Here is a 23213-nt window from a genome sequence, read left to right as displayed (position 1 = left end):
TTAAAAATTCAACTTGTTTTCTTGAGAACTGGTACAACACGATGTAATTTACTCATATATTAAAACTTTTTGAAACACATAATCTGAAGCGAAGCCTGAACCTGGTATAAACGGGGAGCCAGGAGAAAAGACGGGAGACTTGCACCCTCCAGTACTACATTAAAATAAGTGTTTATCCTCACACTCTGCGGTTCTTTTTAATCCAATCCCCTCTCAGGGAGGGCGGGACTCCACGGGCCGTGGGAGCCTGCGGTCATAGCGCATGCTCCGAGAGCAGCGCCGGCCCCAGCTGCCCGCGGCCACGCCTACCGCGCCGCGAGGGCTGCCGGGAAGGCCCCCATCTTCTTTGAGCGCGTTAGGCCAGCCGGCGGCGCCGCGAACTCGAGTCGCTGTCGCCGTGAGCCCGTGGCGTGCCTCTGCGGGACCGAGACCTTAAAGGTGAGAAACTCTCGGCGGCTCATGAGACGGGACAAAAGCGTCCACTTTGCTTGGTGCGCGAAGCGCTTTTCCTTTCCGCGATGCCCCCCGCGGCTGCCCCGCTCCTTCCTTGCCTTTCTCACGTTGGGGCCGAGCGCCTCGTGGGCCGCAGCCGGAGGTGGCGCGCTGGGCGGAGAGCCGGGGGGGCGCAGGCCGTGCTGGGGCTGCGGAGCCGGCCCCTGCGAGCAGTGCCGGAGCGAGGCGCTCCCCACGTGGCTGGGCCCCGGGAGAGCCGGGGGATGCTGCGCCTCGCCGCTCTGACGGGGTCCCCACCGAGTGCTTTCGATGTCTGACTGCTTGTCTCCCAGGCTTGCCCTGAGGCCACCTGTGTAAGTTTCTGGAGAGATCGGCCCCGGGTGAACAGCGGAGGCATTGACCGGAGACTGAAGGGGTTGGGGTTGCCGGTGTACCCCGACATCATTCTCTTGGGCTTTTTGGGTCCTCATTCACTCACATCAAAGTTTCCTCTCTGTGAAATGGAACGCGTGGGTAATATTTCCTTACTTAGGTGGCCTCTCAGGGCAAGGATATGTTGCAACAAAATTCCAAGAGTAGGCCAAAGAAGTCTTACAGGGACCATAGAGTTCTGTTATCTCATCGTTTGTTTGCTTTCAAAGGGCCGCAGAGCATGGTAGTAATTTAAGAGGGTAGATTTTGATAAACCAATGTGTAGGATTGTGTAAATTCTGTAATGGGATGTGCACCGTGCGGGTCTTATTTGCAAGAACTTCCTGATGTGAATCTGGGTTGTACAGTGTATCAACCAATGCAACCCAGAAGTGTACTAACAATAGTTCATCACTCAACTAATGGCAAGTGTCCTTGATGAATTCTTAATATACTCTTGTACACTGTGGATGACTGGGTGGTTTTGTAGAGCACCGTAGCAAGTAATTTGAAGTCAGAAGACCTGGTTTCTGATTTCTAACAAACTAACGTCATAGGTTCTTTTATTTTACTGCAGTGAGAATGTCAGGGATGTGAAACAGGAAACTGGCTTATGAAGTTAACCAATGTGTTATTAGGTACCTCCCGCCTCCCTCCAGGTACCCCCCGATTCCCTCCTCAAGTTCAGAGTTTGTCTTCAGGCTCTCAAATTTTTGTTTTTATGTGTTCATTAACATACAAAATCTGATCTAACCCAGCACTCAAAACTAGGATACCTGGACTTTATTAATCTTAAAAATCATGGTACTAGCTTGCTAATAAGTTTTGCTAAGTCAGCTGTGACTCATTTTTAAAGGAACATGATTGATATCAAACAAACAGCACTTCAGCCATAGTAATATACTAACAGACAGTGATCTGTTAAAAACTGGAATTGGTTGGTTAGTAAGAGGCTATGGTTGGTTAGTAAGAGGCTAAATGGTATTTTACCCCCCTAAAGTTTGCTTCACCAGCTCAATGAAGATAGCCAGTTGCTTTGTTCTAAAAGATGGGACAGTGATTTACTGAAAGAGCGGACATTGATAGCTTAATTTTCTATCACTTATGCTGAAGTATTGCTTTGTTGAGGTATCTGAGAATTGAGAGACTGAACCTGTGAAATTAGAAATTCTTGATTTTTTAAGAAAACCATGGGATATTAAAAATTTTTATCATTCTCTTTCTGGACTTGAGTAAAACTCTGTAACCTCTTTATGCTTATTTGGGACACTTTACAGGTAGCCACAATGGCTGAAAATGGCGATAGTGAAAAGATGGCTGCCCTGGAGGCCAAAATCTGTCATCAAATTGAGGTATGCTTCCTGTGCTATGAAACTGCAACAACAAGCTCCTTGGAAGGCAATTTAAAATTTTATTTATTCAAAGGCAGAGATAGAATTCCACCCACTAGTTTACTCCCTCAAATACTCAAGGAGCCAGAGCAGGCCAGGCCAAACCGAGGAGCTCAGAACTCAATCCAGGTCTCCCACATGAGAGGCAGGGACCTAACTTCTTGAACCATTACCTACTGCCTCCCAGGGTGTGCATTAGCAGCAAGATGGAATTGGATACAGAGCTGGGACTCAAATCAGGCATTCTGATATCCAATGTGGATGTTCCAAGTGGCATTTTTTTTTAAAGAGTTATTTATTTATTTGAGAGGCAGAGAGAGAGAGAGAGAGGTCTCCCATCCCCTGCTTCACTCCCCAAATGGCTGCAACTGCTGGAGCTAGGCCGATCAGGAGCCAGGAGCCCCTTCCAGGTCTCCCATGCGGGTGCAGGGGCCCAAGGACTTGGGCCATCTTCTGCTTTCCCAGGCCATAGCAGAGAACTTGTTCAGAAGTGGAGCAGCCAGGATTCAAACCAGCGCCCATATGGGATACCTTTGCCACAGGCAGCAGCTTTACCTACTACGCCACAGCGATGGCCCCTTCAAGTGGCATCTTAACCACTATGCCAAATGACCTTCCTTAAAAGGAAATTTAGAGCCCCAAAACAAATACAGAAAGAAAATTTAATTTTGGTATATGGAGCTACTCAACATTTGGCTTGTCTTTGCTTCTTTGAACATAATAGTTTTATGTTTTATGTTGGTATGGCCAGATTATAAAATGCAAGAACTATAAAACATCAAAGTGTAACACTATAGAGAAGTTACTATTTTTTACTCCAGTTTCTCAGTCTGTAAAGTGGGGATAACAGTAGCATTCACCTTATAAGATAACATTAAAAAATCTTGTTAAATAATGCTTTAGGGCCTGGTGCTTTGGTGTAGTGGGCCTGTGATACCGATATGGGAGAACTGGATGGAATTCCAGTCTTCTGACTTCGGCCTGGCCCAGCTCCAGTTGTTTATGTCATTTGGGGAGTGAACCAGTGGATAGAATATATCTATCTTTGTGTCTTCTCTCTCTATTGCTCAATTTTTCACATAAGTAAATCTTAATTATTTTAGGGGCCAGTGCTGTGGTGTAGTGGGTAAAGCTGCTGTCTGCAATGCTGGCATCCCATGTGGGTGCCAGTTCAAGTCCCGGCTGCTCCACTTCTGATCCAGCTCTCTGCTATGGCCTGGAAAAGTAGTAAATACCTTGGCTCTCTTGCAGCCATGTGGGAGACCCGGGAGAAGCTCCTGGCTCCTAGCTTCAGATGGGCACAGCTCTGGCTGTTATGGCCAATTGGGGAGTGAACCAGCTGATGCAAGACCTCTCTCTCTCTCTGCCTCCTTCTCTCTCTCTGTAATTCTGACTTTCAAATAAATTTAAAAAATCTTTAAAACATTATTTTAAAAGTAAAAAACTTAGGCCGGCGCCACAGCTCACTAGTCTAATCCTCCGCCTGCGGTGCCGGTACTCCGGGTTCTAGTCCCAGTTGGGGCGCTGTTCTGTCCTGGTTGTTCCTCTTCCAGTCCAGCTTTCTGCTGTGGCCTGGGAAGGCAGTGGAGGATGGCCCAAGTGCTTGGGCCCTGCACCCGCATGGGAGACCAGGAGGAAGCACCTGGCTCCTGGCTTCAGATCGGCGCAGCACACCGGCCATGGTGGCTATTTGGGGGTTGAACCAATGGAAGGAAGACCTTTCTCTCTGTGTCTCTCTTTCTCACTGTCTAACTCTGCCTGTCAAAAAAAATAAATAAATAAATAAAAAATAAGAAAACTTAAATATATGTGTAGAAAAGGTTAATATCACCCCAACAACCTGCCCCCCTCCTGACATAAAAATTAAAAACTATTAATGTTTTTTCTATGTTCACAATAATTTTTATATATAATGTTTTTAAAAGATTCACTAATTTATTTGAAAGGCAGAGATACAGAGGAAGGTCTTCCATCCACTGATCCACTGGCTCACTTCTCAAATAGCTACAGTAGCAAGAGCTGATCCAAACTGAAGCCCAGAACCAGGAACTGTGTCTTCCACATGGATGGCAGGGGCCCAAGTACTTGAGCGATCATCTGCTGCCTTCCCAGGCGCATTAACTGGAAGTTGAATCACTAGCAGAGAAGCCAGCACTCTGATATGGGATGCCAGCATTACAAGTGGCAGCTTGACCACTATGTCACAATGCTGGCCTCTGTAATTTACCTTCTTTTAACTTCCTTTTTAAGATTTATTTATTTGGCCTGCGCTGCAGCTCACTAGGCTAATCCTCCGCCTTGCGGCGCCGGCACACCGGGTTCTAGTCCCGGTCGGGGCACCGGATTCTGTCCCGGTTGCCCCTCTTCCAGACGAGCTCTCTGCTATGGCCCGGGAGTACAGTGGAGGATGGCCCAAGTGCTTGGGCCCTGCACCCACATGGGAGACCAGGATAAGTACCTGGCTCCTGCCATCGGATCAGCGTGGTGCGCCGGCCGCGGCGGCCATTGGAGGGTGAAGCAACGGCAAAAGGAAGACCTTGCTCTCTGTCTCTGTCTCTCTCTCTCACTGTCCACTCTGCCTGTCAAAAAAAAAAAAAAAAAAAAAAAAAAGATTTATTTATTTATCTGAAAGATTGATAGGGAGAGATAGAGACATCTTCCATTTATTGGTTCACTGCTCACAAAGCCAAAATAGCCAGGGCTGGGCCAGGCCAAAGCCAGGAGCTTCATTCAGGTCTCCCACATGGGTGGCAGGGGCCAAAGCATTTGGGCCATCTTCCACTGCCTTCCAAGGTGCATTATCAGGGAGCTGGGTAGAAGTGGAACAGCTCTACTTGATCTGACACCAAATACATTTTCTTAACATACTTCCTTTTTCAATTTTAGGATCTCAGCAAAACTGAGAAAAGGTCCAGAGGCTTCACATATATTCCCCGCCTCCTCACATATATAGCCTCTCCCTTTATGAACACCTCTCATCAACCAGTACATTTCTAATACAATTTTTTATTTCTTTCCCTTTTTAAAAAAAATTTTTTTTTATTTACTTGATAGAGCTACAGAGAGAGCATGAGCGATGAGAGAGTGAGCTTCCATCCACTGGTTCATTCCCGGAGATGGTTGTGAAGGGCTGGCCAGGCCTAAGCCAAGAGCTTCATCCAGGTCTCCCACGTGGACGACAGGGGCCTAAACAACTGGGCCATCTTCCACTGCCTTTTCCAGGCCGTTAGTGGAGAGCTGGATTGGAAATGGAGCTGCTTTACACAAACTGGTGCCCATATGGGATGTAGGTGTTGTAGACAGTAGCTTTATCTGCTACACCACAGCATTGGCCCCTTTCCTACCCTTTCATGGGATGTTTTTTGGTGTGTCATGTGGAGGTGTTCACTTTGGTTTTTTGAAATCCTCAATGTATAAGGATTCTCAGCAAGCTTCTGTTTTTCTTTTACTTTTTGTGTTAAATTTCGGCATTCCGAGAAGTCACAATAAATTTTTTATTTGCTTTTAAATTGAATGCCTCTGTTTTTAAATTAACACTTATTTTGTAACTTAAAAATAGACAAACCAGTTTATTCCAGTTCTTTTTATTTAACAATCTAGCCTTTCCATGTTGATTCAAAATAGGCTTTTTATTGAATAGATTTTTAAAATGTTTTTATTTAAGGTTTTCTACTCTGTTGATGCATCTGTTAATTATACTATTTCACTGATCTACATTTTAGTTTCATCTTTTATTTACTTCCTGTATTTGAAAGATAGAGATCTTTTATCTACTGGTTCATCTCTCAGATGCCTGCAATAGCTGGGGCTGGGCAGGCTAAAGCCAGGAATTCAGTTTAAATCTCCACTGTGGTTGCTAGGGACCCAAGTATTTGAGCTATCACCTGCTGCCTCCCAAGGTCTGCACTGGCAGGAAACTGGAATCAGAAGTTAAGCTGGGGGCTGGTGCTGTGGTGCAGCAGGTTAGCCATGGCCTGCAGTGCCAGCATCCCATATGGGCACTGATTCAAGTTCTAGCTGCTCCATTTCTGATCCAGCTCCCTGCTAAATGTACCTGCGAAAGCAGCGGAAGATGGCCCAAGTCCCTGGGCCCCTGCATGCACATGGAAGACCTAGAAGAAGCTCCTGGCTCCCACCTTCAGCCTGGCCTAGCCCCAGTCATTATGGCCATTTGGGGAGTGAACCAGCAGATGGAAGATTCCCCTCCCCGCCGCCCGCCCTACCTTCTCTAACTCTGCCCTTCAAATAAATCAATAAACGAATGACTAATTAAAAAAAAAAGTTGGCCGGCGCCGTGGCTCAATAGGCTAATCCTCCGCCTTGCGGCGCCGGCACACCGGGTTCTAGTCCTGGTTGGGGCGCCGGATTCTGTCCCGGTTGCCCCTCTTCCAGGCCAGCTCTCTGCTATGGCCCAGGAGTACAGTGGAGGATGGCCCAAGTGCTTGGGCCCTGCACCCCATGGGAGACCAGGAGAAGCACCTGGCTCCTGCCTTCGGATCAGCGCAGCACGCTGGCCGCGGCGGCCATTGGAGGGTGAACCAACGGCAAAAGGAAGACCTTTCTCTCTCTCTCTCTCTCTCTCTCTCCCCCTTTCTCACTGTCCACTCTGCCTGTCAAAAATTTAAAAAAAAAAAAAAAAAAAAAAAAGATAAAAAAGTTGAGCTGGGACCCAAATCCAGGCACACTGTTCTGGGTTACAGATATCCCAAGTGGTGTCTTAACCACTGCACCATATGCTTATCCCATTTTTGTCTTTTTAAAAATTCATATTATGGGAGGGGTGAGTATGGGGGAAAGAACCACTGTATTCCTTTTTTTTTTTTTAAGATTTATTTTATTTATTTGAAAGACAGAGTTACAGAGAGAGGTAGAGACAGAGAGAAAGGTCTTCATCCACTGGTTCACTCTCCAAATGGTTGTAACGGCTGGAGCTGCATTGATCCGAAGCCAGGAGTTTATTCCAGGTCTCCCATGTGGGTACAGGGGCCCAAGGACTTGGACATCTTCTACTGCTATCCCAGGCCATAGCAAGAGCTGGATGGGAAGAAGAGCAGCCAGGACTAGAACCGCACCCATATGGGATGCCGGTGCTTCGGGCCAGGGTGTTACCTCACTGAGCCACAGCACCAGCCCCTCACTGTATTCCTAAAGTTGTATCTATGAAAAAAATGCACTTGTTAAGTAAAAACTTTAAAAATTCATATTATAAATATTTCATTATAATGTATTTAAGAAAAAATGTTTATTGCCTCTTTTACAACTTGTATTTTTGAAAAATAGAAGTTGGTAGTGTGATGGTAGTAAAATTCAGGATTAGACTCGGTATTATATAGTGCTTTGAAATATATTGTAATTATCTTGCAGTATTATTTTGGAGACTTCAATTTGCCACGGGACAAATTTTTAAAGGAACAAATCAAACTGGATGAAGGTTGGGTACCTTTGGAGATAATGATAAAATTTAACAGGTAAAATCTTTTAAAAATCATCACTAGATTTTCTGTTAACAATGAATACTATTCCTAAATCAATGTTTATATATATTTTTTTCAGGTTAAACCGCCTCACAACAGATTTTAATGTAATAGTTGAAGCACTGAGCAAATCCAAGGCAGAACTCATGGAAATTAGTGAAGATAAAACTAAAATCAGAAGATCTCCAAGCAAACCCCTTCCTGAAGTGACTGATGAGTATAAAAATGATGTGAAAAACAGATCTGTTTATATTGTAAGTGGACCTTGGTGCATTCAATATCTTACATTTACTTAGAGTAGATAAGATCAAGGGCTTAGGAATCACAGCTTTACCACTCCATAAAGACAGAGAAATAAATCTCCTGTCCACTGGTTCACTCCCCAAATGTCTACAATGCTGGGGCTGTAATTGGGAGCTGGAATCACAATGCAGCTTTCCCGCGTGGTGGTAAGATCCCAATTGCTTGAGCCATCACTGCCTTCTAGGGTCTGCAGGAAGCTGGAGTTAGGCGTTGTAGCCAGGAGTCAAACTTAGACACTCCATTGTGGCACATAGGTGTCGAAACCCCTGGGCTAAATGCCCCTTCTTAAATCAAATTTTTTATAATGAAAAGTTTCAGACATGGTGAAGTAGTCTGAATAGCTTGAATATAAATTACCATTACTCAGTTTCAACAGTTACTGACAGTGAATTATCTTGTTTTTATCTTTGCCCCAACTCAATTATTTTGAGGCAAATCTCGAGTTACTTCTGCACTCCAGAATAATGGCTTAACAAAGACAGAAACAGTTTATGGTAAACTGTTTACCTGTGAAGTCATTATTTGTACATTTCCTCCCACTCTTCACAGAAAGGCTTCCCAACTGATGCAACCCTGGATGACATAAAAGAGTGGTTAGAAGATAAAGGCCAAGTGCTAAATATTCAGATGAGAAGAACACTGCACAAAGCATTTAAGGTATGAGATTATGATAATGTACTTTTTCTGGTTGTAAAATATATGGGACACAACTTTTCAAAAACATTTTTTCTTTCTATAGGGATCAATATTTGTTGTGTTTGATAGTATTGAATCTGCTAAGAAGTTTGTAGAGACCCCTGGCCAGAAATACAAAGACACAGACCTGCTGATACTTTTCAAGTAAGTCTATTTGCTTTTGTTTCTTTTGGCCACTAGTGTATCGAATTGACATATTCTGGTAAGGAGCATGTGGTAGCACCCCTTATTAAGGCCAGTTTTTTAGTATTCTTGGGCATTGAGAAATGTTTAAAATTTATCCAGTAGGAACTTTACTAGTCCTTTGAGACTATCAGAAAACATTATCATCTTTTCACCGGTAGCTACTGATAAAGGTTAACTTTTAGTATTTTGCTTCTAAACTTTATCATCAGGCTTGACACTAAAATTTGGGCTTCCCAAGGCCACTGTTGTTGACTCGGTAGGTTGAGCTACTGCTTGGGTTGCCCACATCCCATGTAAGAGAGCCAGTCAAGTCCTGGTTACTTTGCTTCTTATCTAGCTTCCTGCTTTTGTCTAGGAAGCAGCAAATGATGGCTGAAGCACTTGAGTTCCTGCCACTTTCTGCCTCCTGGCTTTGGCCTGGCCCAGCCCTGGCCATTATGGATACTTCAGGAGTGAACTGGCAGATGGCAGATCTCTCTCCTTTCTTTGCCATTCATATAAATAAAAATGAGGATGAGCATGAGCAGTTTTATGAAAAAGTTAGTCATAGGGCTATAGTTCCCTTCTTTTGCATTATCCAGTCTTCTAAATGCTATGTTACTAAATCTAATGGACTTAAAAGAGATACAGTATGATGAATCTTGCAGTAAGCTGAATCCTTAAAATTATTGTTTACATAATTCTGATTTCCCTTTTTCCTGTAAGTGAAAATCACCATGAGACTACAAATGGATGTGGATTTCCTTATGGGGTCATGAAAATGTTTTGGAATTAGCAGTGATGGTTGTGCAGTTCTGAATAGACTACTAAAAATCATAAAGTATACAGTTAAAAAGGGTGATTTTTATGGCATGTAAGTTTTAGCTTAGTAAAGGTGTTATTTATTTGAAAGGTAGATATATATAGAGAGAAGGGAGAAACAAGAGAGAGCAAGTGAACTTCCGTCTGCTGGTTTGCTCCCCAAATTGCCACAACAGCCAGGGCTGGGCCAGGCCAAAGCCAGATTGATATAGGTCTCCCACGTGGGTGCAGGGGCCCATTTACTTGTCATCTTCCCCTGCCTTCCCAGATGCATTAGTAGGAAACTGAACCAGAAGTGGAGCACCCTAGACTCGAACTGGTGCCCATATGGGATGCAAGCATCCTGGGCAGCAGCCCAATCCACTATGCCACAACACAGGCCCCAGCGGCTATATTTTGATAGAAAACGTGTGTGACATTGCTTGCTGTACTGTGTCTTAAAAATTCAAAATAATTTCTCTGTATTTTGTGTTCCTTAGGGAAGATTACTTTGCAAAAAAAAATGAAGAAAGAAAGCAAAATAAAGTAGAAGCTAAATTAAGAGCTAAACAGTAAGTACGTTGAACTAATTGTGTTGTGAAATAATTCTTAAAGCTTTGAGAAGGGCAGAGTTAGTAGTTTGGGAAGAGCTGATGAGGAGATATTAGTAATAGGCCTTTCTGTTTTGGTAGTGAAATGTAGAGATTTTTAAGCTCAAACTATGCCTTGACTATCCAGGGGCCACATTGCACTGCAGTCTACAATTGGTTGATCAGAAAACCTGAAGATCAAGGTTATTTATTAGGATTTAATTTGCTTATACAGTAAATGGAACATGTTCTGATTACAACATTTTTATTTGTAGAGAACAAGAAGAAAAACAAAAGTTAGCAGAAGATGCTGAAATGGTAAGTATGTAGTATTCTAATGCCTTTATAATTTAAAGTTATTATAATTTTTAAAGTTTAAGGACTTTTAACAGAAAATATACAAATTCTATTCTCATTACACTAAAGTAACATACAACAATATCGCATAAAACTATTACTTACTTAGAGGTAATTTCATAACCAGATTCATAGTTTACAACTAATTAAATATCACTTATAGAAGAAATGAAATGTTAAAACCAGAAATCATTGTAAAAAGGATGACAAATGAAATATACTGATTTTAAAATAGTGTTGGTTTCTAACCTTCTTATACAGGTATAGAGCTATGTGAGCTGTTTTTTTTTTTTTTTTTTAACTTTTATTTAATGAATATAAATTTCCAAAGTACAGCTTATGGATTACAATGGCTTCCCCCCCCATAACTTCCCTCCCACCCGCAACCCTCCCCTTTCCCGCTCCCTCTCCCCTTCCATTATGTAAGCTGTTTTGACTTGTCATTACTTCAGGAACTTTTCAATTGCCTTGTATATGTTTGTAGAAATCTCTAGAAGAAAAGATTGGATGCTTGCTGAAATTTTCGGGTGACTTAGATGATCAGACATGTAGAGAAGATTTGCACATCCTTTTCTCAAACCATGGTGAAATAAAATGGATAGACTTTGTCAGAGGAGCAAAAGAGGTTTGGAAACATTCATTGCTTTTAGCGATCAATTGTAAATCCTTGATTAAAAACTAGTAAAATTTTTTCAGCTGTGTTTATTAACAAATTACATCTGCTTTCTGTTATTGCTGTCACTAGGTGTGGTGTCTGATATTTTCTTTATTGTGAATACTGTTAGTATTGATGACTGCTGTTTATTTTAATGTTCAGTAAAGTAGCTGAAACTAGTAATGGCACAGATCTGCTGGGCAGGAAGATTAAGAAAATTAATTTGTCACACTAAAAACTAAGGGTGTGGCTTTCATTTTTTGTCTTTGGTGTAGGGAATAATTCTATTTAAAGAAAAGGCCAAGGAAGCACTAGATAAAGCCAAAGATGCAAATAATGGTAACCTACAATTAAGGAACAAAGAAGTGACTTGGGAAATACTGGAAGGAGAGGTGGAAAAAACAGCATTGAAAAAAATCATAGAAGATCAACAAGAATCATTAAATAAATGGAAGTCAAAAGGTCATTAATTTTTTTCTTTAACAATTTGGTTAACTTGCCTGAGAAAAAAATTTAATCAGTGTTCAAAAAACATTGAAAAAAGACTTAAAAGTTTTCTTTGCAAAGTTCTGTTATGTCTTCACAGGTCGCAGATTTAAAGGGAAAGGAAAGGCAAATAAAGCTGCTCCACCTGCACCTGCTAAAGGAAAAGTAGAGTTTCAAGGGAAGAAAACAAAATTTGATAGTGATGATGAACGCAATGAAAATGGTGCAGCTGGTACGTTTTATCTAAGTCTTTTGGTAGTTTCGTGAGAAATGATTTGCCAGAGAACAGGATGTGATTTTCCAACTTCTGGATAAGTGAGATTTTGGGATTATTATTTACCTGAGTTATACCTTTTATTTATTTATTTATTTTGACAGGCAGAGTGGACAGTGAGAGAGAGAGACAGAGAGAAAGGTCTTCCTTTTTTTTCCGTTGGTTCACCCTCCAATGGCCGCCGTGGCCGGTGCACCGCGCTGATCCAAAGGCAGGAGCCAGGTGCTTCTCCTGGTCTCCCATGGGGTGCAGGGCCCAAGCACTTGGGCCATCCTCCACTGCACTCCCGGGCCACAGCAGAGAGCTGGCCTGGAAGAGGGGCAACCGGGACTAGAATCCGGTGTGCCAGCGCCGCAAGGTGGAGGATTAGCCTATTGAGCCATGGCGCCGGCCGAGTTATACTTTTACAAGTGGCAGATAGGACATTGGGAGAGAAGTTTAGTAATTACAAAGTTCCTGCCAAAGGAAAAGCTTTTTCTCAGTTTTGGAAGGAGGTTGTTGCTAGTCTTTTGTTTTTGTTTTTTAAAGATTTTACTTATTTATCTGAGAGGTAGACAGATCTTCCATCCACTGGTTCACTCCCCCAGATGGCAACAATGGTCAGAGCTGGGCTGATGCAAAGCTAGGAGCCAGGCACTTCTCCCGGGTCTCACGCAGTTGCAAGAGATCAAGCACTTGAGCCATCTTCTACTGCTTTCCCAGGCCAAAGCAGAGAGCTGGATCGGAAGAGGAACAGCCAGGACATGAGCCATTGGTCATACAGGATGCTGGTGCTGCAGGCAGAGGCTTAACCTACACCACAGCACCAGCCCCTGCTAATCTTTTAAAATAGATTATTAGGGGCCTGCCCTGTAGCACATGGGTTAAGCTGCCACCTGCGACACTGTCATCCCCTCTTTGAGTCCTGGCTGCTTCACTTCTGATCCTGCTCGCTGCTAATGTGCCTGGAAAGGCAGTGATAAATGGCACAAGTACTTGGGTCCTTGCCACCCACGTGGGAGATCTGGTGGAGTTCTAGGCTCCTGGCTTCAGCTGGCCCAGCCATGGCCATTGCTGCCAGTTGGGGAGTGAATCAGCAGATAGAAGATCCCTCCTGTGTCTCTTGCTCTGTAACTCTGCCTTTCACAGTAAAGAATAAACAAATCTTTTAAAATAGATTATTAGTAATTGTGCTCAATATTAAAACTGAGTAGTATTAGTATTGATTTAACAAAAATTAATTCTGTTATTGAACAGGTCCAGTGAAAAGAGCAAGAGAAGAAACAGACAAAGAAGAACCTGCATCAAAACAACAGAAAACAGAAAATGGTGCCGGAGACCAATAGTTCAGTAAACAAAATTTTTTATTCTTCTTAATTAGCTTTTAAGCTGCTTTGTCTCTGGAAGCTTTTAAAAAGAAAACCGAACTAGGTCCACTTCAATATCCACCTGTAAGAAAGGAAAAAAAAATTTTGTTTAACTGGTCTTTTTTTGTTACTCAAATGAGGGTGTTTTTTTTTATGTGTAGTTCTCTTTGTTATTCCAGATGATTCAAATATCAAAAGGAAGATTCTTCCAGAAAATTGCCTTTGTATTATGTGAAATTAATAAAATATATACTATATAAAAAAGCAAAAACATAGTTATTTTTTCCTTTTTGTACCCAAAGCATTTGAGAAAAAATTTAAATTAGTATATTTGCTTTTGATTATGGGCCCTTCCTACAGTTAATCTTTGATCTCTTAGACTTGCTTTCTATATTTACCTAGACTAACTTCATAGTGTTAGAAGTAATCTTTTTGCAAAGTTTTTCAATACTAAAGATAGGTGGGCCAAAATCAGACTTACTGATTGCTTTTTATGAAAGTTGTATGATGCTGGAAGGTCATATCGAAGTTCTGTAAAACAGAAGTGCTTCATTTAAGGATAAAAATTATATTTCCAAACATTTACCACCCTTTACTAAGCAACAACAACAGACGAAGAAGGTACTAGATGCTGGTAAGCCATCTTAAACCTGTCACTTTAACTTATCCTAGTGTTGACTTAATATACATTTCTGCTATTATGGCCATTACTGAAATGTGAGATTATGAGGAAGAATTTAGAAAGATACCAAGTCGACAAAAAAGATCCTATGAAAATGATAGGACCTTTCTATTTTTAATTTACCAATTATTGTTAACCTCATCATAATCAAAGTTATTTCAAAATTTTCTCGTCCAGGTTTTAGTAGTGATAGTAAGTAGCTAATTATTTTCCTACTAATCTCTCAAAACCTATTTTTCATATTCTTTCCTTTTAAATAATGTAGATTATCTACACTTTTACCATTTATCTATTTATAAGGGATGGCATTGAGTGTAACTGTCTTTCATACTTTGCAACAAATTCTAACCCTGTGGGGTCAGTTCTCAACGTACAATCAAGTTGCCTGTGGGTCTTGTTGGAATGCAGGTTCTAATTTAGTAGTTGTGGATAGGGCCTGAATTCTGTTTTTTAATGAGTTCCCAGGGATGTCAATGCTGATGGTTCAAGGACCACATCTGGTATAGCAAGGCTCTGCCTTGGTATGCTATTGGGAATGTTCTAAAGGTGCTTCATGTTGCATACTGTAATACCTTAAACTACATAAGGAATGGCAATACTGAATATAACAGGAAGATCAACAGATCTTTTAAATATTACTATTATGAACAATAATACATCTCATTATATGTTTAACACCAAAGGGCGGATTCATGGTAAGTTTATTGTTTAAAAAAAACATATTCCCCTTATTGTATTGTTATTTCAGGCTTTTCAAAATTATTTGGGTTACACATAGCTTCTAATTATATGCTTTTCTTGTTTTGATGTTTGTGAATATTACCCAATTTAGTAATAAAATGTACCAAACACGATTTATTCATAGTGTGGATGTTTATATTCTATCTACCACAAGTTTGTCCAGGGCTGTTTGTCGGGGCCACCCCACTCCTTCCAGTTGCACCTTCATGAGGTTAAGGGAGCCAGGGCACACATGCTTGGAATCACTGGCCTCATTACCAGAGGAAGGGGACACTCGGGGCGCACATGCACACTGGTCAACAGCACATATCAACTGGCATGCCAGTTTCCAGCAGTGGATGCTTCTGGTTTCCATGGGTCCATTTAGAAGGATATACCACAAACCTCCACCATGTTAACAACAGGATTCAAAGAGAATGAGTCCCCCATCCTTTGATCTGTAAGCCACTCTTCGCAACTGCTCTCCTACTCTGCTGTCCTCGTATCTACCTTACTCCTGAATCTGGGTTTTGGGGACCCTCCTCCGAAAAAGACATTAGAAGGAAATGCCAAACACTGAAATTTTGTCAAGAAGCAGGAGCTCTTAGAACAGGTTTCTTGAATTAAAAAAAAAAAAAAAAAAAAAACCATTACCCTAACAGAGCACTTAAGTTGCACTCAGAACCTCCAAACAACGGAAAAAGGAAGACCTTTCTCTGTGTCTCTTTCTCTCACTGTCTAACTCTGCCTGTTAAAAAAAAAAGAACCTCCAAAACAGAAAACTAAAGTGGATGGCACTGGGAAGAGCCTTTGGCTCTGAAAAAAGCTGCCTCTGCATCAGAACAGTCCCTAGAGAAGAAAGCTGCAGTGTCTTGGTTGACCCCTGCCCCATGAAGGGGGCTGATGCTCTTGTGGCTGAAGTGGGTTTGCTGGGGAACTCCAGGCTGCCCTTCGAAAGACTAAGAGCCACCCATATTACTCCCAAAAGTAGGGCACCCAGAAGACCCCCTCAGAAAAACCCTCTGAAAATGCCCCGCAGAACAACAGGTTCACTCAGCATGAGTTCTCTGGAGCACCCCAGACGTTGCCAAGGAAGATGGTGGCAACTGACTTACATGGGGGTGAGCACAGGACTAGGGGTTGTGTTTAGCTGGATGGAGCCTTGTCAGCTACATGGAGATGTGCTTTATGATGGGTGTTTCCTTTTCACTTGCCATAGTGGACTATCAGAGCAGAGGGAGTGATCTTTGGAAGCAGCAATGGTGAATACTGCGCCCTTCAAGATTGCTTGGCACCAGTTTTTGAAGATTTTTCACAGGAAAGATTGATTGGTCCAGCGTGCCACTCATGACTCAGAAGCCCTATAGTACATTGACCCCAAGTCCCTCATGTGTGACACCTTTCAAATCCCTCCCCCAACTGTAAGACTGCCCAGAGAATGCTGCTGGACTGGGACATTCAGTTTGGGAAAAGGACTTTCTCTGGAAGACAGGCCACCATGGAGCTGTCCACATTGGACCATTACCTCCTAAAAGTAATGGGGACCTTGGTGTGGTGGAGAGGCAAAGGCAGCACTTGAGAAACAGGGCAATGGATCCTGTATGGACAGCTGTACCAGCTCCATATCTTTGAAGCCAAACTGGGGAGAGAAAGGCTGTATCCTAGATTTAATAGTCATTGAGATTTCTCCTCAGCTGTTGTGTTCCATGTCTGATTAAGCATCACATGGAAGGGGAATCCATCATGTCAGAACCTAGCCCTATACTGTTTATCCCTTAAACGGTGTTCACCACTACTCCTAGTGTACTGTTAGCATTGTGACTTGTAAGGAGCAAGGCATTCTAGGAAAAATAGCTTCTCGCTATCTTATCACTAGGTCAGCCGTGTCTCATTTCATGCCTTGTTTTTGACTAATTAACTGCATTTCCTTCAGTCTCAAAAGAATCCTGGTTGGAAGATAAACTATCAGTCACATTACAGGTTACATATTACAGATTCTACTTTTGGCACAGAGGCTACCTCCAGCCTGTGTCAGGCTATTACCTGTTCTTCCCACCTTGGGAGTTCCAGAGGAATCACCACTAATGAGGTTTAAAATTCTTTTGGTTATACGCAGGAAATGCATATAAACTGGAAACCAATTTTTCTGATTCAGAAAAACACTCTAAGGTAATCTAAGGTTTATTTAATTTAGATTGAAAAACATTTAAAATGCTTTAATGGTTCTTAGCCTTCTTTTACTGTGTTAAACCAAGTCTCTGAAATTCCCTTAATAAATATTTATAGTGAGGAAAACAAAGTTTACCGAGGCATAATGTGGCACTTTCCATGAATAGTTTTCTAATCAAAGTCAACCTCCAAGCTCATGTTTTTAGTCACTGTGATGCTGCGTGGTATTCTGAGCATGGAATGACCAAACACCTGGGTGCTAGAGAAATTTTCAGTAAAATGCAAAAGCTGGGATAGTCTCAAGCAGACCTTGATGCACACTCACCCTATGTATACTGCATTTCCAATCCATTACCAATCATGTACATTTTTCTACAATGAAAAATATTCTATAGTTCTCAGTACTTAATAAATAAATATTAATTTTGGTTGAGTTAATGGTTGTTGCCTCTGAGGTAATTAGAATTGAGATTTCTTACCTGCAATTACATCTATCTTGATTTTCCATTCTGCAGCTTTCTTTTGGATATGCTAAACATAAATAACATTTTAATATGAATTGGCCTTTAAATAAATTTTTAAAATTTCTTTTTACTAACACTTGAAAGTAAATTTTCTAACTTTTAAGAAATCAGACTCATAAAAGTTTTAAATGGTTGGATAGGATTTTGAAAGGAAATACAGCCATTTCAATATATATTTAACAATCTGAACTAAATTACGTATTAAATACAATAATAAACTATTTCAGAAATCCATCAAAGTATAAAATGTACTCATACAGTTCTGCAGCCTTATTTCATCAAAACACAGCGAGCTAGCCTTCTGGAATCCACTTAGCAGAGGCAGCAGGACAGAACAGTTAAGAGCACTGTCTCTAAACAGCGATTTGAAGCCAGGCAGTTTGCTCCGCAGTCTGTGTTCTTAATCAGTATATAACACTGACATTTAAAAAAGGACTGTCCCTTCTCCCAATTTCCTGGAATAGATCTCATACATCCCAATGTGTTACATGCTGGCCAAAATAATGAAATAGGTGCTTTCTGAACTCAGATCTGCTTTACTCCAGGCTCAGTGTTCTTAAAAACCAGGCCTTATTGCGTCCCTTAGGCAAACCAAGCCCCACAGGGACACTAAGACAAACGGGATCAACCACGACTTACCCCAGCAAACCAGAACATCGTGTAACCCTAGTTACATCCCACTTCTCTACCCGTGAACTGCAGTCTCATTCCTGGCAACAGTTGATGTCTGAACAAATCTTTGATGAGAGAAATAAGTCACACAGGCTGGAAAAAGGCTAATTGATGTTTGCTAGTTACAGGGAAAGTTCAGTTTCTAAGTGCCAAATGTCAAACAGGTCAGGAGAAATAGATACTGTGGTATTTAGTATTCACAGCGAATCTTGAAAACACTGTCATGAGTTTAAAAATAAATGACACAAAATATCATGATGATTTGAACTTACTTCTCTAGTTGAGGATTTGTGTAGAGAGTACACTGCTGTTCTTGCCATTTCCAAAGCAGTCTTGAGAAAAGCCATGTCTGTCCCTGGGAAGAGCACAAAACCTCCTGTTCACATCATGTAACTCTTATCAAGATGGAAGATTACATAAAAAGGATTAAGAAACATTTTTTCCCCAAACTCCAAAATAGCCACTTCAAATTCTTTGTGCAATGAGATAGAATACAAATAAATAAAATATCAAAATATTTTAAAGTTGGTAGAATAAAACCAGGAATTGCCTGCCTTAAACAAGTCTAAAGTCAAAATCTCCATGTTATATTCAAAATTAATGACTCTCAAAAAGAGAAGTAAACATTCAAGGTAGCAGTAATCAAAATGCTCTTGCCAGAGGGTGGGGAATTCTTAAACTATGTCTTTTCCTGCTTTTCTGATTTCCCATCCTCCTTGTCCAGAATATACATAAATTAATATAGCCACAGTAAGTCACTGTTACTGATGGAGATATTTTTGAAAACCTTGGGTGTACAAAGGCATTAAAAACAGGTTCTAAAAGTATAATCACAAGGTTTAGGCAAATTATCCTCAAAAGTAAATAGGGAATAAATAATAAGGCTAGTTAAATTTATGAGAATTAAAGATTGAAAAATTCAATTCCCCAGTCATGTATTAAACAAATAGAAATTTGAAAAGCAATAACTATACATGCAAAAGACCAGTATATTCAATGAACAGTGATAAAATGGATCTTAAAACTTGGTTTTTGGGGCAGGCGCTGTGGCGCAGTGGGTTAAAGCCCTGGCCTGAAGTGCCAGCATCCCATATGGGCGCCGTTTCCAGTCCAGGCTGCTCCTCTTCCGATCCAGCTCTCTGCTATGGCCTGGGATAGCAGTGGAGGAAGGCCCAAGTCCTTGGGCCCCTGCACCCACATGGGAGACCCAGAAGAAGCTCCTGGCTCCTGGCTTTGGATCAGTGCAGCTCTGGCCATTGCAACCATCTGGGGAGTGAACCAGCAGATGGAAGATCTCTCTCTGTTTCTACCTCCCTCTGTAACTCTCTTTCAAATAAATAAATAAATCTTAAAAAAAAAAAAAAAAAAAAAAAAAACTTGGTTTCCTACAACTACACTAGTACAGCTGATTCTTGTTACCAACCTTTATTCTTTTTGGTCCCAAAGGGAGGATTCATGATAACTGTATCAAAAGACTTGGGCATTCTATTAGGTAATGTGCACACATCACACTGAACCATGTCAACATTTGTTAACTCAAACTCTTCCACATTCCTGTTAAATATTTCCAGTGCATCTTCATCTATGTCAAATCCAACACACAATCTGCAAAAACAAAATGCACAGATTAGCAATTTATAACAAAAACAAAACTAGCTATTTTAATGTAATACTTTTTAACCCAATCAGCAAAGGAAGAGTGAGTGTTGCTTCTATCAGCATGACTTCCCAACCTGAGAGGACTTAGAAACTCAGGTTTGTATAAAAAGGACTATTCCTGTTAGTTATTTATTTATTTATTTCATAGTTTTGAGCTTCTGCCCATCAACATGTGCTCAGATCAGTTTCTTGCTCCCCTCCCCTCACACTGTATAGTCTCAAAATTCAGTTGATTCTATTTACACTTCTTACAGCCACCCATACCCAAACAGTATATCCTGGATCACCTACCCTGCTCCTAACATTGCAGTTCCGATGCTAAGCACTCCACAACCACATCCTAGATCTGCAACCACTTTATTTTCAATGTCATCATATGTATTATGGATTGTATACAGCATACATGCTACAAAAAATAAAAAATATATTAGAGAATAAGTGAGCAAGCTGATGACTGAAATTCAGTTGGTTCAAAGTGACTCTCAAATTATTTGTCTTCCACTTATTCCTTCCCCAAATAACGTTCCAGATTATTTTTAAAGGGTATAAGAACTGATGTAGTAAGAGGCACCATAAAGGAAAGTAACACACAGCAGTCGTACCCTAACTAGTGTGTGCTGACAATGTCAACAAAAGCAAAACTATGACCAATGTTTGAGGTAAAATGAGATGTCAAATGTTTTATTTTTGCTGTCTCTTCAAAACACTGCCATATTCACACACATCTACCAGTTCTTCGATACTGAAGCTATTTTTTATTACAGAATGGTAAATGTGGGTTTAAAAAAATCCTTCCTTGTCAAAATGTAAGTGTATAAAATTATTTTGAGATTGTACTGGTCTGTACAATCAGTAAGTCTAGGAACAACTAATCTCAAATAAGCAATAAACTTAAAAGAGCACAGAACACTTTTGCAACAAGTTTGTCACCACAACAGTTATCACAAGCTTCCACAATACAGCCTTTACACACAAATATTTGGTCTACAGATGAAACCTGAGAAGAGAACCATTAAGGAGCAGGGCAGAAGCACTGAGATCAGAAAGATCTTTTGAATGCAAGGGTCTTGGATACACTGAAAGTTAACCATGAATAACACTATGGTGCATATCTGAACCTAGTGAGGACTCCTCATTATTGATGCCTGGAGAGCCAGAGTTTTATTAAAAACACCATTCCAGGGACATCTCCTGTAAACTGAGCTGGCCTAATTACTGCTGTAGGTGTTCGTGACCCTGAAGCTGGTATGCAGCGCAGCCATATGCATATTACCAAGCATGAAATTACTGCTTGTTCTTTCTCAGAAAATGGATTTCACTAAAAATCCTTACAGCCAAAAAACTATAAGAAGTCACTATATAAATGGAGAAAATCAGTCTCAACCTAGACACAGCAGTTTTGGTTGGAATGACACCAGCTTGAAGTGCAGGAATGCATACATTTCTCCTTGACTTTCACTGGCAGGTTAGAAACAACTATTTCGGAAGTGGAAAGATACCTACTTGCAGGTGCACCTATCAAACTCATTTTCCTAAGGTTTCTCAATGACTTTAGGAACACGTTTATTATATATGAATGGATTTTCCTGTATTTTCTCCAGTATTCCCAGTATTAATCCCTGGCTCGAAGCAACAGTGCTAATTCTCAACTGATGTGTTAAACCGGAAACACATCCTCATCTTCACACACAGCACACACTCTGGGTTTGTTAGACTCAGTCCATCCGCCACCAACTGTGGTATTCAATTCTGGGGCAGGAATCCCTGCACTGGCAATTTGTTACAACAGGAAACTGATCTTTAGCAAATATTTACTGAGCTCGAGCAACTCTGAGACACTGAGAATTCACCTGTGAGCAGGACTAACAAATTCCTTGCCCTCAAGAAGTGCAAAGTGTGATAAGAAAAACAAATACATTTATAAGCTGTCCGACGGGCTTATGTGGTATGCAGAAAATCAAAGAGTAACTCGATACAGTCTGTGTGTCCGTGCGGGCCTCCGGAGCAAGAAATGTGATCCTGGGGAGAATTTCCCTACGCATTCCTTCTTCGTATGGAAACAACTCTTGTATTTTCCTCACCGAGCGAGCAGGCGGGTCCAACCCCCGGAAGCTCGCACGTGGAGACCCAGCCGCCCTACCTGCAATGTGCGGCCTCGTCGAATACTGTTCTAAAAGGAGCTTGGGGCTTTCGAATCCATCCACTTGTTGAAGGCGACTCTCTAGTTCCTTCAGTCTTAATTTCTTCATTTTTTTTTTTTTTTAAATGTGGGCTCGCAGGGTTTAACAGTGTTTCCGCACAGATCTGCAGAAAAACCTATTCGCCCGGGATCTTGTTTTCTTACTGCTCTTCCCCCCTCCTCCCCTCTCTTTCAGCGCCACCGGCCGAGGGACGCGGGGACACCGGGCACTCAGAGCCAGCCTCCCCCGCCACCCTAGAGCCGCTCCTGCACTGCGGCGCCACGGGCCTAGGGCTGCGGCAGGACCCTACTCGCGGTGTCCCCACCCCTCAGCAGGACTTGGCACTTCGACGGGGGCCGGAAGCGCCATGGCGCAGGCGCGCACGCCTCCGCCGCCCAGCGGCACGGCGCCGACCTGCAACCTCTGCCCGGCGCCCGGGTTCCGCCGGCAAGCTGAGCGCCTCGTCGTCCCAGTGTTCGGCACCCGTAGGTCTCGCTTCTGGCCACCTGACGCGAGCGCTTTATCCTCTAGCTTTGAGCATCTGCAGGCCCTCAAACGACGAGGGAAAAAGAGGGTGAAAGTGATGCTGGAGAGAGAGTGAAAGTCGCTTTGTTGTATGGCCCGGTGTGGCCCTTCTGCTTCTTGTACCCCAACTTCCCTCTCAGAAGGCAGTGGTCGCCACTCACCTTTGCCATTTGCCCACCCCACTTTATTGTAACTTCGCCTCCCTCTTTTTCGGTCATCTGTGTCACCTCAACTCACCGTTGCGGTGCTGGCAGGGAAGCCCTAGGAAGAGTTGCAAAGAAGGAATTAGTGGTGTTGGGCTTCTTAGATGAGAAGCAGAAACCAAGTTGTAGGAGTTGTGACGTCAAGGAAGTCCCCAGAGAAAATGTAAACCGAGAGTGCTTAGTAAGGTAATTATTGTTGAGAGCTTAGTAAGGTAATTATTGTTGAGTGCTTAGTAAGATTATTATTGTTGATAGTATTATTGGGATAGGAGACAAAACATATATACATTCTGAAAATATAGAGCTAATAGAAGGGGAGTATTGAATACAAGACAGAGTGGATAGGATTAGGATCCAAGAAGGAAGGCTCCAGTGTTTAAGTAAAAGGATAAACACTTTTTATTATTACAGGAAGAAAAAAAAAAGAGTGAATGGATGCTGATAAAGTGTGTCAGGCTGCAACTTCTTATAAAAAGT

At 41.8% G+C, this 23213-nt stretch overlaps 2 protein-coding genes and 1 long non-coding RNA gene across 3 annotated transcripts; 1 reads left to right on the top strand and 2 right to left on the bottom strand.

Moving 5' to 3' along the window:
• The first annotated feature begins 284 nt into the window (after nucleotides 1–284).
• SSB (small RNA binding exonuclease protection factor La) lies at nucleotides 285–14938 on the top strand. The gene is made up of 12 exons (XM_002712273.4): nucleotides 285–438; nucleotides 2142–2216; nucleotides 7620–7723; nucleotides 7809–7983; nucleotides 8582–8689; nucleotides 8772–8872; nucleotides 10195–10266; nucleotides 10560–10602; nucleotides 11126–11266; nucleotides 11572–11758; nucleotides 11883–12014; nucleotides 13293–14938. Exons 2-12 carry the CDS (start codon nucleotides 2151–2153, stop codon nucleotides 13379–13381), a joined length of 1218 nt encoding a protein of 405 aa, XP_002712319.1. The 5' UTR covers nucleotides 285–438; nucleotides 2142–2150; the 3' UTR covers nucleotides 13382–14938.
• LOC138848984 (uncharacterized) lies at nucleotides 7067–8671 on the bottom strand. Its single transcript, XR_011387263.1, has 2 exons — nucleotides 8540–8671; nucleotides 7067–7289 (listed from the first exon to the last, which is right to left on the bottom strand). It is a non-coding gene; the product is annotated as an uncharacterized lncRNA (long non-coding RNA).
• METTL5 (methyltransferase 5, N6-adenosine) lies at nucleotides 13382–22413 on the bottom strand. The gene is made up of 7 exons (XM_002712275.5): nucleotides 21969–22413; nucleotides 20120–20234; nucleotides 19593–19774; nucleotides 18442–18524; nucleotides 17453–17504; nucleotides 13884–13933; nucleotides 13382–13484 (listed from the first exon to the last, which is right to left on the bottom strand). Exons 1-7 carry the CDS (start codon nucleotides 22075–22077, stop codon nucleotides 13446–13448), a joined length of 630 nt encoding a protein of 209 aa, XP_002712321.1. The 5' UTR covers nucleotides 22078–22413; the 3' UTR covers nucleotides 13382–13445.
• Between the last annotated feature and the right edge of the window lie 800 nt (nucleotides 22414–23213).

The sequence above is a fragment of the Oryctolagus cuniculus genome, chromosome 3 (assembly GCF_964237555.1).
Source record: "Oryctolagus cuniculus chromosome 3, mOryCun1.1, whole genome shotgun sequence".
Taxonomy (NCBI): Eukaryota; Metazoa; Chordata; class Mammalia; order Lagomorpha; family Leporidae; genus Oryctolagus; species Oryctolagus cuniculus.
Note: the sequence above shows the minus strand (reverse complement) of the source record. Positions and strands in the feature narration are given on the sequence as shown.